General features: G+C 41.0%; 2 protein-coding genes across 3 annotated transcripts in view; one reads left to right on the top strand and one right to left on the bottom strand.

Moving 5' to 3' along the window:
• The first annotated feature begins 173 nt into the window (after positions 1–173).
• LOC111969720 (small ribosomal subunit protein eS10) lies at positions 174–5,089 on the top strand. The gene is made up of 6 exons (XM_023995927.1): positions 174–267; positions 833–982; positions 2,944–3,118; positions 4,174–4,260; positions 4,519–4,574; positions 5,000–5,089. The coding sequence occupies exons 2-6, from the start codon at positions 833–835 to the stop codon at positions 5,045–5,047; spliced, it is 516 nt and encodes a 171-aa protein (XP_023851695.1). The 5' UTR covers positions 174–267; the 3' UTR covers positions 5,048–5,089.
• A 249-nt stretch (positions 5,090–5,338) lies between these two features.
• LOC111969719 (diphosphoinositol polyphosphate phosphohydrolase 1) overlaps positions 5,339–16,207 on the bottom strand; it is a 30,154-nt gene continuing 19,285 nt past the window's right edge. The window contains exons 3-6 of one of the 2 annotated variants that reach the window (XM_023995924.2): positions 9,883–9,927; positions 9,689–9,773; positions 9,380–9,565; positions 5,339–5,917 (exon numbers count right to left, since the gene is read on the bottom strand). In XM_023995924.2, coding sequence (XP_023851692.1) covers positions 5,871–5,917; positions 9,380–9,565; positions 9,689–9,773; positions 9,883–9,927 — 363 coding nt within the window. In that variant the 3' untranslated portion in view covers positions 5,339–5,870. Of the gene's footprint in view, positions 9,566–9,688; positions 9,774–9,882; positions 9,928–16,207 lie in introns of both variants that reach the window. The other variant, XM_023995925.2, reaches the window with a different exon arrangement.

Genomic DNA, 16,207 nt, shown 5'->3' on the forward strand with positions numbered 1-16,207 from the left:
TAGACAGTGTATACCTATTGCAGATATGTGTCAATTAATTTATTTGATTAACAAAAYTGCATGGCTATTTTACCCATAGGCTAATTGGCAAAAATGACGATGCGGAATAATAATTCCCTGTCTATAGGCAATTCCATTTAGTCTACTGCACTTTTCCCGCCAGTTCAGTAGATGACGCTAAAGCTGCTAGTTCCAACGTCTGGGCATWAACGCTCTTGAACGCCTTCCGTCGTTCCTTCCGGTTCCGGTCCCCTAGCAAGTGGCAAGGTAGGCAAATGCCTAGCAAAGATAATCTGAATAAATCTAAGACATCTTACATTGAATGAAGCTGTTACTCTCAATTTTAGATAGATGTGTATGTCATTGTTATAAACATCCACACATTTCCCCAAAAAGCCTTATATTATTCGAGATGTAGGTTAAAATACACAGGGTAGTCTAGCTACCTACACGGACTTCCCTGCTATGTCCTCGTATCACATCATTTGTAATTATTTTTCAAAGCTAGTGTGATAGGTAGTAACCARTGCCGGATGGAATTCGTTCCAAATGTGGTTTTATCATTTGACACTAGAAGCCTGGTAAAAGGTTCGTTACCTACCTCACCTGGGAAATGAGCCCATAGTTGTCCGAAGAAGCTAGCTAGCTAGCTTAACGTACCTACCGGCTGGGGTAACGTTAGTTGACATAAGTTAGGACTCCCAATCTTGTGACTTTAGTAACCTTACAATCTTGTAGTGGGGTGTTAGCCAGCCAGTATGTGGGTAGGTGGACATCCCTGTTATATTGCATTTGACGCTAACGCTTGTCTCATTTTCGGTTGTGTGAATAGATGCTGATGCCTAAGAAGAACCGTATTGCCATCTATGAGCTCCTCTTCAAAGAGGGCGTCATGGTGGCGAAGAAAGATGTGCATCTGCCCAAGCACCCTGAATTGGCCGACAAGAACGTGCCCAACCTTCATGTGATGAAAGCAATGCTGGTGAGAGCCACTTGAACTTTAGGAGATATTGATTCTACTGTTTGAGTTTTTTTTAAAGTTGGTTCTGTCCTTTGAGACCTGTGCAGTTATTGTCAAGTAGCATGATGTCCACAGTTAAACTGTGGCTGTTGAGTTAAAGACTGGATTGTATCTGAATMCTGGGATTTTTGTTACATGTTGATGTGATGACCTGAGCAAGGTGAATTTGAGCAAGGTGAATTTTCATGTGCGTGGACTCAAGGGTGACAGTGATGAAATTATGCATATCTCTGGGGTATTCTAGGGGTGTGCCGACATGACCATACTCATAATCGTATCCGTAAAGTGACAGTTGGATCGTATTATACTCGCGATAGGAAAAAACTTGAGTGMTTTTAATATGCCTAAATAGATGTTGGGAAAATACCCCCCTGCCCATTCTCACCGGGTGCGTGTCTGTATCCTCAATTTGCAGTGGGCAGCTAAGTTTGCTGTCACTTAGTCAAAATGCGCATTAGTGTTTAATCTATTTTCCCTACCCTTGCCCCACTTGTTGGATATTATGCTCATTGATAGTTTGGTAGCAAACATCCTCACCTTGTTATATATATTGTTATATATAACAAAACAACAATGTAAAGTGTTAGTCCCATGTTTCATGAGCTGAAATCCCAGAKATGTTCCATATGCTTATTTCTCTAAAATGTTCTTCACAAATTTGTTTACATCCCTGTTAGTGAGCGTTTCTCCTTAGCCAAGAGAATATATCCACTAGACAGGTGTGGCATATCAAGAAGCTCATTACACAGGTGCACCTTGTGCTAGGGACAATAAAAGGCCACTCTAAAATGTTCACTTTTGTCACAACACAATTCTACAGAATTCTCAAGTTGAGGGACCTTGCAATTGGTATGCTGACTGCAGGAATGTCCATCAGAGCTGTTGGCAGAGAATTGAATGTTAATTTCTGTACCATAAGCTGCCTCCAACGTCGTTTTAGAAAATMTTGCAGTACGTCCAACCGGCCTCGCAACCGCAGACCACGTGTAACCACGCCAACCCAGGACCTCCACATCCGGCGGCTTCACTTGCGGGATCGTCTGAGGGGGGTGGCGGGTGCTGAGGAGTATTTCTGTCTAATATATGTATTCTGTGGGGTAAAACTCATTCTGATTGGGTGGGCCTATGCCCTCCAAGGCCCACCCTTGGCTGCACCCCATGCCCAGTCATGTGAAATCCATAGATCAGGGCCTAATGATTTGATTTCAATTGACTTATTTCCTTATATGAACTGTAACTCAGTAAAATCTTTGAAATTGTTGCATGTTGCGTTCATTTTTGTTCAGTATATTAAGTGAGTGGACAGAYATACAGCTTCACCCTAGCCAATCAGAGCACCAGGATCAACGTACAGCCCGCCCTTCTCTTTACAGACAGGCAAGCTTGCCAGTTGAGTTATTTAGACCACGCACATGACTGACTCAAAGACAGTACAGTATGGTTGAGAAACTCTGTGACTGAGAGATGAGAAACATACTTGCATGCACCCGGAAAAAAAAGAAAGAAGAAGTTTCGTATCACGGATAATTACAAAAGAATACTCTGATATGATTGCATCCAGAAAATTGCCCATATCAGTTACGATACTCATTTTGTCAGATGACTCGGCACACCCCTGGTGTATTCATTAACGGAAACGGTTTACTTCAATCTGAAAAAATTGGCTTTTCAATGAAAACAAGAGTTTCGATTGGACACATTTTATCTAGGTCCCTCCCCGTTTGGTGTCTTTAGTAAACACTTTCTGTTGCTAAATGTTTTTCAATGGATTCTGACTAATGAATACACCACCGATGTGGATTTTCAGACTTGCACACAGTTGGATTACGGAAAATGTTTCCCTAGCATGTCATGACTGTTGGATTTTGGGGCTTTGTCTTTATATAAAACAACTAAAATATTTTTTCATGTTTGTTTTTCAGTCTTTGAAGTCACTTGGGTATGTCAAGGAGCAATTTGCCTGGCGCCATTTTTACTGGTACCTCACCAATGAAGGTATCCAGTACCTGAGAGACTTCCTGCACCTTCCACCTGAGATTGTTCCCGCCACCCTGCGCCGCCAGATGCGTCCTGAGACCGCGAGGCCCCGGCCCAAGGGTACGTCCACTTATAGTCTAACCATTTTCACACTAATGAGCTGCACTGTCCTGGACTGGTTACACATTAGGCTTGGGAATTGCCAGGGACCTGACGATACTTAGTTGCCGATACAATATGTATTGCGATTCTCACTTCCTATATGTATTACATTTCGATACTGCGATTTGATGTTTCAAACATATTMRTGCCAATGTCTGCTTCAGAAAGACATGGGCTCGATCATTTCTGATCAGTCATGGCAATAAGTGATGGGGGGGAAATGGTTTACTATTTAAAAACAAGCTATAGGATGAAAAATACGGGRGCTTTGGCGCATATACAGCTGACTAGCGTTAGCTAATGCTACCTGGCGCTGTGTTCCATCCCTGGTCCTGGAGTACCGCCACCAGTACACATGTTTATTGTAACCCTAGACAAGCACACCTGATTCAACAAATCATCAAGCCCTCAATGAGTTGAATGAGGTGTTTGTGTCACGGGCTACAGCGATGAGATGATCCATATCTGGGGTGTATTCATTAGTCAGATTCAGTTTTATTTTTACATATCGATACTTTGAGTCGATTTTATAATGTCCAAAATATAGCCTGACTGTGTGTGTGTGTGTGTGTATGTATATATATATATATATTATACCCCCATCACTATTACATATCCACCTCGTTGCTGGAAAAGACTATATGAAAATAAAGTAACCAAACCAGTATAGTATGTGAATGGGGTATTACTGCTATTAATGAGGCCCTACTTCAACAGGTCTGGGTGACTCCAGTCCTGGGGGGCTGCGGTGTGCTGGCTTTAGTACCAGCCCTGTACTAACTGATTCAACTAATCATGGTCTTTGATTTAGACCTTGATTGTTTGACTAAGGTGGTTTAGAGCTGGGTTGGAACATGTCTGCATACACTGCATCCCTCAGGAGCTGGACAGTGAGGACTATCGGGTTTTGTACTGTATAGTCATAGGTGCTGWTTGGACCCAAACCTGATGTTCCTTCCTGTGTTTTTGAGTCTGACATTCCACCCAGCTGAGCATTGTCTTTTCTTTTCCAGGTATGGAGGGAGAGAGGGGAGAGAGGCCTGCCCGCTTCAACCGTGATGGGGGTGATAGAGACAATTACAGAAGATCTGCTGCACCGCGTATGTATAGTTTTACAGAATCCCTCTAATCCTAACCATCGCTTTCAACCAACTGGGAATTTCACTATCTGCTGACTAGTGTGCTTTGTAGCTCCAAATATCTGCCTTGAGATCCAGTAGTTGGTGAGCACATTTGTTATTGGTAATGACTTATTCCTCAGCCTTTGACTAGTATGAATGGTGATGAATGAAGGAAAATGGCGATAACTAAAACGTTTTGGAATTTGTTTTGATTACAATCTGTTATTTTCTTTACAGCTGGTGGAGACAAGAAAGCAGAGGCAGGTGCTGGTTCAGCCACAGAGTTCCAATTTGTAAGTACTGTATTGCCTAATGGTAATGTAGTCTGAAGCAGGTGCTCAACTCTGTTCTTGMGGACCGACTCAGTATACCGGTTACCATGACAAGTCTGAATAATAAATGGTCATAAATGATTGTTTATTGTATAGCCTACCGTTGAAAGGTTGTATACTGTACATCTATATGGCACTAGAATAGGCAATTCAAAGCCTTATTTGTGTGCATTTAAGTTGAGACTCAACAAGATGTCTTTGCCACGAGCAATTGTAATTGATTATACGCTATTGTGAAAAACAACATACATTGGGCAGCCAGACGCACTGTAAAGTTATTCGGGTTGACACATTTGGGACATGAATTGGAAACATAACCATATGACACTCGTTTTGCTGACCAACTATCTTGTGATGTGGAAGCTTATCCTGTTCTTTGTTTTCAGAGGGGTGGATTTGGACGTGGCCGAGGACAGCAGCCTCCTCAGGAGTAAATGTCTATCATTACTTTACAATAAACACACAACACAACTTTGTCCTTTTTATTTGTCAGTACTTTAAATATGGACCATTCTGGATTAATGTAGCATTCTTTCCAATGTTTGTGTGGAGTTATTCATTTGCACACTACAGTAATTATACTAGCTGAAGCGTGGCAGAGGTTATTCAAAGTACAGTCCTTTAGTCAGGGGTTTAACAACCTATAGTAAATACAGGTATTAAGTGGAATACTAAGTAGGTAGACACTTTGTTACAATGATCAAAAAAGGCAAATGGAATCCAGATCTGAAATACTGGTGTTTATTTGTTGGCACATTTATATTACAATCTTCAGTCTTCTCACTGGTTTTTCACAGTCCCAAATGACAATAGTAAATATTCCAGTGACGTACACCTTGGAGAAAACAATTACTACAAATATGTAGGGAAGGTCAAGGGCTTGTGCTTAGGGAAATGCACACTTATATTTAGGTAGCCCAAATACCTTTCTTCACTGAATCCCATCTGATTGTGACTTTGCCTTATCAATTTGTATATAGCAAGGGAGTATCACTCCTACTATAGGATGATAAAATAGAAAAATAATCAAGCTGTCAGAGTAGTCACTATCCAAATGCAATGCCATGAAACAAATACTGCTGAGAATGCAAGAATCCTCAACTGGACATTCACTGACTGAGGCAAAATTGTTTCACATGCGTTGCAGAATACTGCCTGACCACTAGGAGGTGTGATATAGGCAAGTTTTACATCYCTCCGGTGAAGGACCAAGGAGGCCTATCTGAGCAGAGGCTGCGTTTGATCTTTTTAAAATGCCTACATCCACTCCTTCCGGCTTTCACTGCGTGCTGTGTGAAATCGTCCTAAGGAAGAGAGAAATGCATTTCTTAAAGGACTCAAGCAGGGTATATTTATACAGTACTTATCCCTTTCCTAATAATGAGAAGTATTGAGTTCTTAAACCCCTCCACTTCCAACTTTCATTGTATTAACAAAAGGAGTTAACAGAACTATGTATTAAATGGGAGGAAAGGGGAAAAATACACTTATTGACTAAAGCATAAGGTTTATCTAGCTATAAGTGCTGCTTTAGCTAGTATGTACAAGGTATCTCGTCAGGAACACAAGAAAATCGACAAAGTACAAACAGGTTAAAGAACAAGTGGTCATTCATTGGCTGTTACATATGGATATCCACATTCATTGCCCTCGCTTGTGCCCATTTTGAATAGAACCCCTTCACTTTAGAGATTTTACAATTCCATCTCTAATTTGATCGCTCATTATCATATAAAGAAAATGGTGGATTAAGGGAGGCTGACCACAAAATTCAATAATAGGCCTAAATGTATTCTGCTCTGTGGGGCTAAGGTGGTATTGGAAAAATTGGTTTCCACTAGACAGTTCCAAGACTTAGCGCCCCACACCTTTCGATGCAGCTCATGTAATGAAGCAATAAGGCCAGAGGGGGTGTGGTATATGGCCAATATACCACGGCTATTCTTAAACGCACGGCGCAATGCGGAGTGACGACAGTCCTTAGCCGTAGTATATTGGCCATATATCACAAACCGCAAGTTACCTTATTGCTATTATAAACTGGCTACCAATGTAATTAGAGCAGTTAAAATAAATGTTTTGTACCTGTGGAATACAATCTGGTATAACACAGCTGTCAGCCAATCTGCATTCAGGGCTTGAACCACCTAGTTTATAAAAAGCAATAAATGGTTCAAAGTAGAATTTCTATTGATATCAGTAATCCACTCACCACTTTAGTTCAACCCTTACATTATAGAATAGACCTTGAGTCTGGGATTGGGGATAACATACACTCGGTTGCCAGTTATTAGGTGCACCCATCTAGTACCGGATCGGACCCCCTTTGCCTCCAGAACAACCTGAATTCTTCAGTGCATGGAAACGTTGCTCAATTGGTAACAAGGGACCTGCCGTGTGCAAGGAAAACATCCCCCACACCATTGCCCCATGCTGCTTAGGTAAAATCCTGACTGCCATCAGCATGACTCAACAGGAACTGGGATTCGTTTGACCAGGTGATGTTGGTGATTGTGTGCACACTGGAGACGCTTCTTGTTTTTAGCTGATAGGAGTGGAACCCGGTGTGGTCGTCTGCTGCATTAGCCCATCCATGCCCATCCGGTAACTGGATGCCTCCTTTTTATAGCAAGCCACGGCCACGTGACACACTGGAGGAGTTAACTATTTTCGGGAATGGATTGGTGTACCTAATAAACTGACCACTGAGTGTATATAATGCTCATTTTGGAGGGCGAATGATGAGCTACTGAAACAATGACAGGGCAGAAGAGATAATAGGGAGATGTTACATATAAAAGAGTTGATTCTGTCAGAAGACTAGGATAATGACAAAAGTTCTATGGTAGTGGTCTGGAAACAGCATTCAGCCCAGTGGAAACCCTCAATTTTGTATGTTAACAATTTAACTATGGACTTCACTTTATTACACCTCAGCCTCTTGGTCTTTGTAGAACATCTGAGGCATCCCTGCTGCTAATATCATCCATGATAAATGGGGTCTTCTCTTCTCCCCCCCAATACAAAGCTAGCAACATTTACTTGTTCTTTAGCCTTAACATGTACTGTGTATCAAAGCAACTCGTCAACAAACCTTACAAAGCCAACGCCACCCTTTGTTTAGGGATCGAGTCAACTCTACAGCCATGGCTGAGCAAAATATAGCCCTCACAAATGCATCAGAGGAACTGTTTTGTCATTTGTACTCACCTTTGATCTATACAGAAATAAACAATTTACAATAAAACGTCTTACATGCTATCTACAGGGCCTCCAGTTTCACAGTATTGAGCCAGCTGCTCCATGCCACATCTAAGGCAAGTATAGCAGGTTGGCTAGAGATTTGCCAGACATTTAAGAAAAAGAAAAAAAATAGTATTCAAAGCATTTTTACATGTTAAAAACAAGGTCTCAAACTGTACAAGGCTTGTTTGTTTGTTCTGCATCTAGCCAAAGACAGCATTTTAGATTAAATTACTTTCAATATCAAGCAGGTGTTTGTTCTGGGGATGCAGATTCAATACTAAAAAGGGTAAAACATTTTTACTGAAAAGCTCCCCCCCGAAAAGATTCTACATTATTCAAATATACATGTCTATTAGTGCTTGTTTAAGTGAAAAATAAATGTTATGAACGCAATGTAAACATCTGATATAAAACAGAGGTTAAAGTAAGGGGTGAGAATCTGAAAATTTGATAAAAAGGTGGTGTGTGTTGGGTGAAGGCAATTGTCAGTCCATGGTTGGCACAAAATAAATGGAGGAAGACTGCAGTTGTTCACACCATGCAATTCTAAATTATAAACTGATACATTTTGGTCGGTGGGGGGGGGGGAGATCTGCTTACTGTTTCGGTGTCTGTAGTGAACCACTACTAACAGACTACTAGACCGTTAAGTAGGTAAAGACACTGTGGAGAACGAAAGGGTCTCAGTCTATTGGGTAAAACACCAGGGTAAACTCTCAATGCTAACTCACCAAAATGGGGACTGTGCTACATATTTAGTTGAGTAGACATTCTTTCTATATTTTTTCTCTGCCTAAAAGTGAATATTGAAATGGCTAGCTAGCTTCCAGACTAAGGGAAAATGTATAGGCTACTTGACGATCGGGTCAAATGGGGAAAAGGCCCTCGTCTTTCTGATGAAACCGGCAAGATATTAATACCAAGAACCACAATGCGGAGCTAAATGAGAATTCAAAAGAACTTAGTTACCACCAAAGACTATCTGCTGCACAATCTATATCAGGTGACCCCAATGTGCAACACATAGCCAGCGATCATGCAAAACAAGTCACTTCCTACAACTGTCTATTCAGATGCACGGAACATTTCCTATCCTTAATAGAGGGAAAACACACTCTTGGGCACAATCATACACAGACAATAACCAAAAGAGGAGACATTAAAAAGACCACTGAAAGCATTGCGCTTAAGCACTAAGTATACACTTTTACATCACAACAGTAAAAAGTAGTTCTTGCATTCAATAAACACCACGCTAAGGGTGTGTTCAAGGTAGGAGAATGAGGGAGTGAGGGACGCTTCATGACATTTTCAATAAAACGAAACAAACAAGGGGTCAAAAATGACATTTCCAAATTGTTTCAGAATCTTCACTCAACACTTGTCAAGTCTGCACCACAAATCTGGCACAAATGAGTTGGCAAAGCAAACCATGTTATTTTGAGACCAAAAAAAAAAAAAGAAGTAAGAGGGAGAGTGGTGGCAAGAGCTCCTGGGGTTGTGTTTTAGTTATCTGATACCCGACACGGAGCTCTGGCTGATGTTGTAGGTGGGGGAGAGGTCTCCGCCTATCGTGGCCACCAGGGGCGTCCCGTTGCTGGTCAGGCAACCATCCTTGAGAGGCTCGAAGTATGTGGCCTGCACAGGCTTGTGACACTGCAACACTTGTATTGCATCGTCTATTTTAAACCAATCCCTTTTTCTCCCTGTTAAAAGGAACAAGAACAGACACCATTGTGGCACAAGTTTAGAAAGACAGACATGAGAGGCATCTATAACCAGAATTCAAACAATGTAGTATAAATCAGATTGAAATGAAAGCCACTCACCAATGTTCACTGAGTCCTCCCAATCCTCCAGGACCTCAGTTACGATAAGAATGTAGACGTAGGTTCTGTGTTTCCTCTCTCGGTTCTGTAAGATAGACAGTTTTGACCTTTATTTTTTCAGAACAAAGTCCATATTTTCTCTCCACTCCCAAACAAGCTTTAGCATGCCTAAGCATGTCATAACATAAACTCACCTCAAATATTCCAACTAGGCGACCTAAAGTCCCCTTCACACCTGCCTGTGGAACAAAAAACAAGGAAGCAAATCAAATCAAAACCCTATATAAGGATTAAAAACACAACTCTTTCAATCTTAAGAGTCTGTGTGTAACAATATGTCCTGAAGATGCCATTAGATAAAACATCCTTCACACAACTGTCCTGCTATAAAATATAATAAAGTGTACACACCAGTACCTCTACCCGTCATGGTTCACACCAAATGGTGTTTTATATACAGTACCGGTCAAAAGTTGACACCTCATTCCAGGGTTTTTCTTTATTTGTACTATGTTCTACATTGTAGAATAATAGTGAAGACATCAAAACTATGAAATTACACATATGGAACCATGTAGTGAACAAAAGTGTTAAATAGCTTATATTTGAGATTCTTCAAAGTAGCCACCCTTTGCCTTGACAGTTTTGCACACTCTTGGCATTCTCTCAACCAGCTTCATGAGGTAGTCACCTGGAATACATTTGAATTAACAGCTGTGACAAATAAGTTCATTTGTGGACATTCTTTCTTAATGGGTTGGGGCCAATCAATTGTGTTGTGACAAGGTAGGGGTAGTATACAGAAGATAGTCCTATTTGGTTAAAGCCTTTAAGACATGGTCAGTCATTCCGGAAAATTTCAAGAACTTTAAAAGTTATTCAAGTGAAGTCGCAATAAAAATCAAGCGTTATGAAACTGGCTCTCGTGAGAACCGCCACAGAAAAGGAAGACCCAGAGTTACCTCTGCTGCAGAGGATAAGTTCATTAGAGTTACCAGCCTCAGAAATTGCAGTCCAAATAAATGCTTCAGAGTTCAAGTAACAGACATCTCAACAACTGTTCAGAAGAGACTGCATGAATCAGGCCTTCATGGTCAAATTGCTGCAAAGAAATCACTACTAAAGGACACCAATAAGAAGAAGAGACTTGCTTGGGCCAAGAAACATGAGCAATGGACATTAGACCGGTGGAAATCTGTCCTTTGGTCTGATGAGTACAAATTTGAGATTTTTGGTTCCAACTGCCGTATCTTTGTGAGACGCAGAGTACGTTAACGGATGAATTTCGCATGTGTGGTTCCCACTGTGAAGCATGGAGGATGAAGTGTGATGGTGTGGGGGTGCTTTGCTAGTGACACTGTGGTTTATCTAGAATTCAAGGCACACTTAACCAGCATGGCTACCACAGCATTCTGCAGCGATACGCCATCCCATCTGGTTTGCGCTTAGTGGGATTATTTGTTTTTCAACAGGACAATGACCCAACACACCTCCAGGCTGTGTAAGGGCTATTTGACCAAGGAGGAGAGTGATGGAGTGCTGCATCAGATGACCTGGCCTCCACAATCACCCGACCTCAACCCAATTGAGATGGTTTGGAATGAAATGGACTGCAGAGTGAAGGAAAAGCAGCCAACAAGTGCTCAGGATATGTGGGAACTCCTTCAAGATTGTTGAAAAAGCATTCCAGGTGAAGTTGGTTGAGAGAATGCCAAGATTGTGCAAAGCTGTCATCAAGGCAAAGGGTGGCTACTTTGAAGAATCTCAAATATATTTTGATTTGATTAACACTTTTTTCAATGTTATTAACACATGATTCAATGTTATTTCATCGTTTTGATGTCTTCACTAATATTCAACAATGTAGAAAAATAGTAAAAATAAAGAAAAACCTTTAAATGAGTAGGTGTGTGCAAACTTTTGACTGGCACTGTACAACTCAAAGTGTGAAAATGGCATATCTTGTTTGTGTCCCCCAGAGATGGTGAGGGGTACTGGGCCAGTTTTCAAATACATTTTCATTTTATTTAGCCAGGATAGTCCACTAACAACTGCCACTTTTCTAGGGAGTCCTGGGTTCCGTTTAATTAATAAAAACATACACATCACATAAAAGTTGACTAGATAAGAACAGCATACACAGAAGCACACACATCATACGCAGTAGCATAAATACAAAATGACGCTCACATATCCTACTAGATTTGTGTACAGCTCTTTTGAAGGCAGACATGCTAGCTAGCTGTCGTGTGGATATGTCCAGCTTATTCCAGAGCAGTGGTCCAAAGAACTGCAGACTGCCTTGGAAGGCCATGTTTTCCCCTGATGGTTGTGCCAGCAGGTGTGGGTCCCATTGGTCATAGGCTTTGYCTGCTGGTGCGTACTGCTGGCATCCTCTAGTTTCAGTCTATTAATAAACTTGGACTCCATAGTGAATATACCAGTATATACCCCAGTATCAATCKCACGCTCTTCATGCCTTCAACCAGATCATATGGGGAAGACCAGCACTGGGGTGACTGGAGAATAGGCAGGGTTTGGATAGCGTAGGCAAACCTCAACCACCTCTACTGAAAATGGCCACCCTGTCCATATCATAATGAGAACATGAGGGAAGAACATGAGCCGTAGAGCTGCATTCCAGTCTATTTAGCCTCGATCGGGTCAGGCCGTTTAACTGGATGAGTGGCTGTGAACACTAYTACAAGGTACTATGCATAACCCTTAACCTGCTCCTATGTCTTTCAGTTCGGACCTCACAAACGTCTACAGATGCACCAGAGAGCATCCTGTCAGGCTGGATRACTGCATGGTACGGCAACTGCACRGCCTGAAACCGCAGGGCTCTCTCTCCAGAGGGTAGTGCATCGAGCTGTTGTGGTGACCGGCAGTTATGACCGCAGTCAAATTCCATGTGACCGTTGAGTCACAGTAATATCCTCCTATGCGCTCTGTACATGAATGGGGCTGATGTGTTGCTGGTACCCAACTCGCTGACGACCGTCAGGTCACGGATGGGCTGCTACTCAGCGCTCCCTTGTCCTTCAATCACTCTGACATCAATGCAAATGTAATCGAAAATCACAAACACTTATCATGAAAACAGTATCATGCTTTAGGCTACAATGTTTGACCTCACTGCGATGATAAAGTTGAAAAAAGAAGTTCAACAAAAGGTTGAAACTGGAAAACACGGTGGATCTTGTTAAAAAAAACATTTCAAATCAAATTGTATGTCACATGCGCCAAATACAACAGGTAAAGTAGACTTTACCGTGAAATGCTTACTTACGAGCCTTTAACCAACAACGCAGAGTTTAAAAAAAGTAAAACATTTGCTAAATAAACTAAAGGAAAAATATTAAAACAAAATAACTATAATGAGGCTATATACAATGTGTACCGGTACCGAGTCAATGTGGAGGGGTAATTTAATATTCACATGGAAAAGTCCACAGACTCACTCCAAATTGCTTTCGGAGCCATCATCGACTCAGTGGGTTTTGTCCAACATGTCTCCGGACCTACTCACTGCCACAGTCATACTCTGGACCTAGTTTTGTCCCGTGGAATAAATATTGTGGATTTTAATGTTTTTCCTCATAATCCTGGACTATCGGACCACCAATTTATTATGTTTACAATCGCAACAAATAATCTGCTCAGACCACATCCAAGGATCATCAAAAYCCGTGCTTTAAATGCCCGGACAACCCAAAGATTCCTAGATGCCCTTCCAGACTCCCTCCACCTACCCAAGGACGTCTGAGTACAAAAATCGGTTAACCACCTAACTGAGGAACTAAATGTAACCTTGCGTAATACCCTAGATGCAGTCACACCCATATAAACAACAAACATTTGTCATAAGAAACTAGCTCCCTGGTAAACCGAAAATACCTGAACCCTGAAGCAAGCTTCCAGAAAACTGGAACAGAAATGGTGGTCCACCAAACTGGAAGTCTTCCGACTAGCTTGGAAAGACAGTACTGTACAATATCGAAGAGCCCTCACTGCTGCTCAATCATCCTATTTTTCAAACTTAATTGAGGAGAATAAGAATAATGGAACATTTATCTTTGATACTGTCGCAAATCTAACTAAAAAGCATTCCCCAAGAGAGGATGGCTTTCACTTCAGCAGTGATAAATTCATGAACTACTTTGACGAAAAGATCATGATCATTKGGGGAAAAAATTACGGACTCCTCTTTAACTTCTCTAGGATAGGTGGGCAGCATTTTCACATTTGGATGAAAAGCATACCCAAATTCAACTGCCAGCTACTCATCCCCAGAAGATAAGATATGCATATTATTTGTAGATTTGGATAGAAAACACTCTGAAGTTTCTAAAACTGTTTGAATCATGTCTGTGAGTTTAACAGAACTTATTTTGCAGGCGAAACCCCGAGGACAAACCATTCATAATTTTTGTTGTTTTTGAGGTCACTCTTTTCAATGCGATTTCATTGGGAATCCAGATTTCTAAGGGACCAGATTTCTAAGGGATTTCTAAGACAACAGTCTTTAGAAATCGGTTTGAGGTTTTTTCCATTGTGTAATGAAGAAGTACGGCCATCCAGAACGAGGGTAACTTGAAGTGTACTGTTAGATAGAGGAGTGTGACCAGAAAGCTAGCTACAGTTTGTTTTCCTCCTGTATTGAACACAGATCATCCCGTCTTCAATTTTATCGATTATTTACGTAAAAAAATACCTAAAGTTGTATTACAAAAGTAGTTTGAAATGTTTTGGCAAAGTTTACAGGTAACTTTTGAGATATTTTGTAGTCACMTTMKYCAYGTTGGAACCGGTGTTTTTCTGGATCAAACGCGCCAAATAAATGGACATTTTGGATATATATCGACAGAATTAATCGAACAAAAGGACCATTTGTGATGTTTATGGGACATATTGGAGTGCCAACAAAAGAAGCTTGTCAAAGGTAAGGCATGAATTATATTTTTTATTTCTGCGTTGTGTCGCGCCTGCAGGGTTGAAATATGCTTCTCTCTCTTTGTTTACTATGGTGCTATCCTCAGATAATAGCATCGTTTGCTTTCAGCGAAAAGCCTATTTGAAATCTGACATGTTGGCTGGATTCACAACAAGTGTAGCTTTAATTTGGTGTATTGCATGTGTGATTTCATGAAAGTTCGATTTTTATAGTAATTTGGCGCTCTGCATTTTTACTGGCTTTTGGCCAAGTGGGACTCTAACGTCCCACATATCCCAGAGAGGTTAAATCTGCGTATTTCTGCAAAGCTCAGTTGTCCTGAGTCTGCTCAACACTGCCAGGGCCTAGGATCAAGTTTTTAATCTTAGATCTCTTGACACATTGATGAAAATAGTCATGGCCCCTAAACCTTCAAGCTGTATACTGGACCCTATTCCAACTAAACTACTGAAAGACCTGCTTCCTGTGCTTGGCCCTCCTATGTTGAACTTCATAAACTGCTCCCTATCCACCGGATGTGTGCCAAACTCACTATAAAAGTGGCAGTAACAAAGCCTCTCTTGAAAAAGCCAAACCTTGACCCAGAAAATATAAAAAAACGAATTGGCCTATATCGACTCCCCCATTCCTCTCAAACATTTTAGAAAAAGCTGTTGCGCAGCAACTCACTGCCTTCCTGAAGACAAACAATGTATACGAAACGCTTCAGTCTGGTTTTAGACCCCATCATAGCACTCAGACTGCACTCGTGAAGGWGGTAAATTACCTTTTAGTGGCGTCAGACCAAGGCTCTGCATCTGTCCTCGTGCTCCTAGACCTTAGTGCTGCTTTTGACACCATCGATTATGACATTCTTTTGGAGAGATTGGTTTACACGGACAAGTTCTGGCCTGGTTTAGATATTATCAGTCAGAAAGATATGTTTGTCTCTGTTGATGGTTTGCCCTCTGAAAAATCAACCCTAAATTTCAGTGTTCCTCAAGGTTCCGTTTTAGGACCACCATTGTTTTCACTATATATTTTACCTCTTGGTGATGTAATTCGGAAACAATGTTAACTTTCAATGCTATGCGGACAATACACAACTGTACATTTCGATGAAACATGGTGAAGCCCCAAAATTGCCCTTACTGGAAGCATGTGTTTACAGACATAAATCAAATCAAATTTTATTTGTCACATACACATGGTTAGCAGATGTTAATGCGAGTGTAGCGAAATGATTGTGCTTCTAGTTCCGACAATGCAGTAATAACCAACGAGTAATCTAACCTAACAATTCCACAACTACTACCTTATACACACAAGTGTAAAGGGATAAAGAATATGTACATAAAGATATATGAATGAGTGATGGTACAGAACGGCATAGGCAAGATGCAGTAGATGGTATCGAGTACAGTATATACATATGAGATGAGTAAAGTAGGGTATGTAAACATAAGTGGCATAGTTTAAAGTGGCTAGTGATACATGTATTACATAAAGATGGCAATATGCAGTAGATTATATAGAGTACAGTATATACATATACATTACATATTAAGTGGCATTGTTTAAAG

Source organism: Salvelinus sp. IW2-2015, linkage group LG11, assembly GCF_002910315.2.
Source record: "Salvelinus sp. IW2-2015 linkage group LG11, ASM291031v2, whole genome shotgun sequence".
Classification (NCBI taxonomy): Eukaryota; Metazoa; Chordata; class Actinopteri; order Salmoniformes; family Salmonidae; genus Salvelinus; species Salvelinus sp. IW2-2015.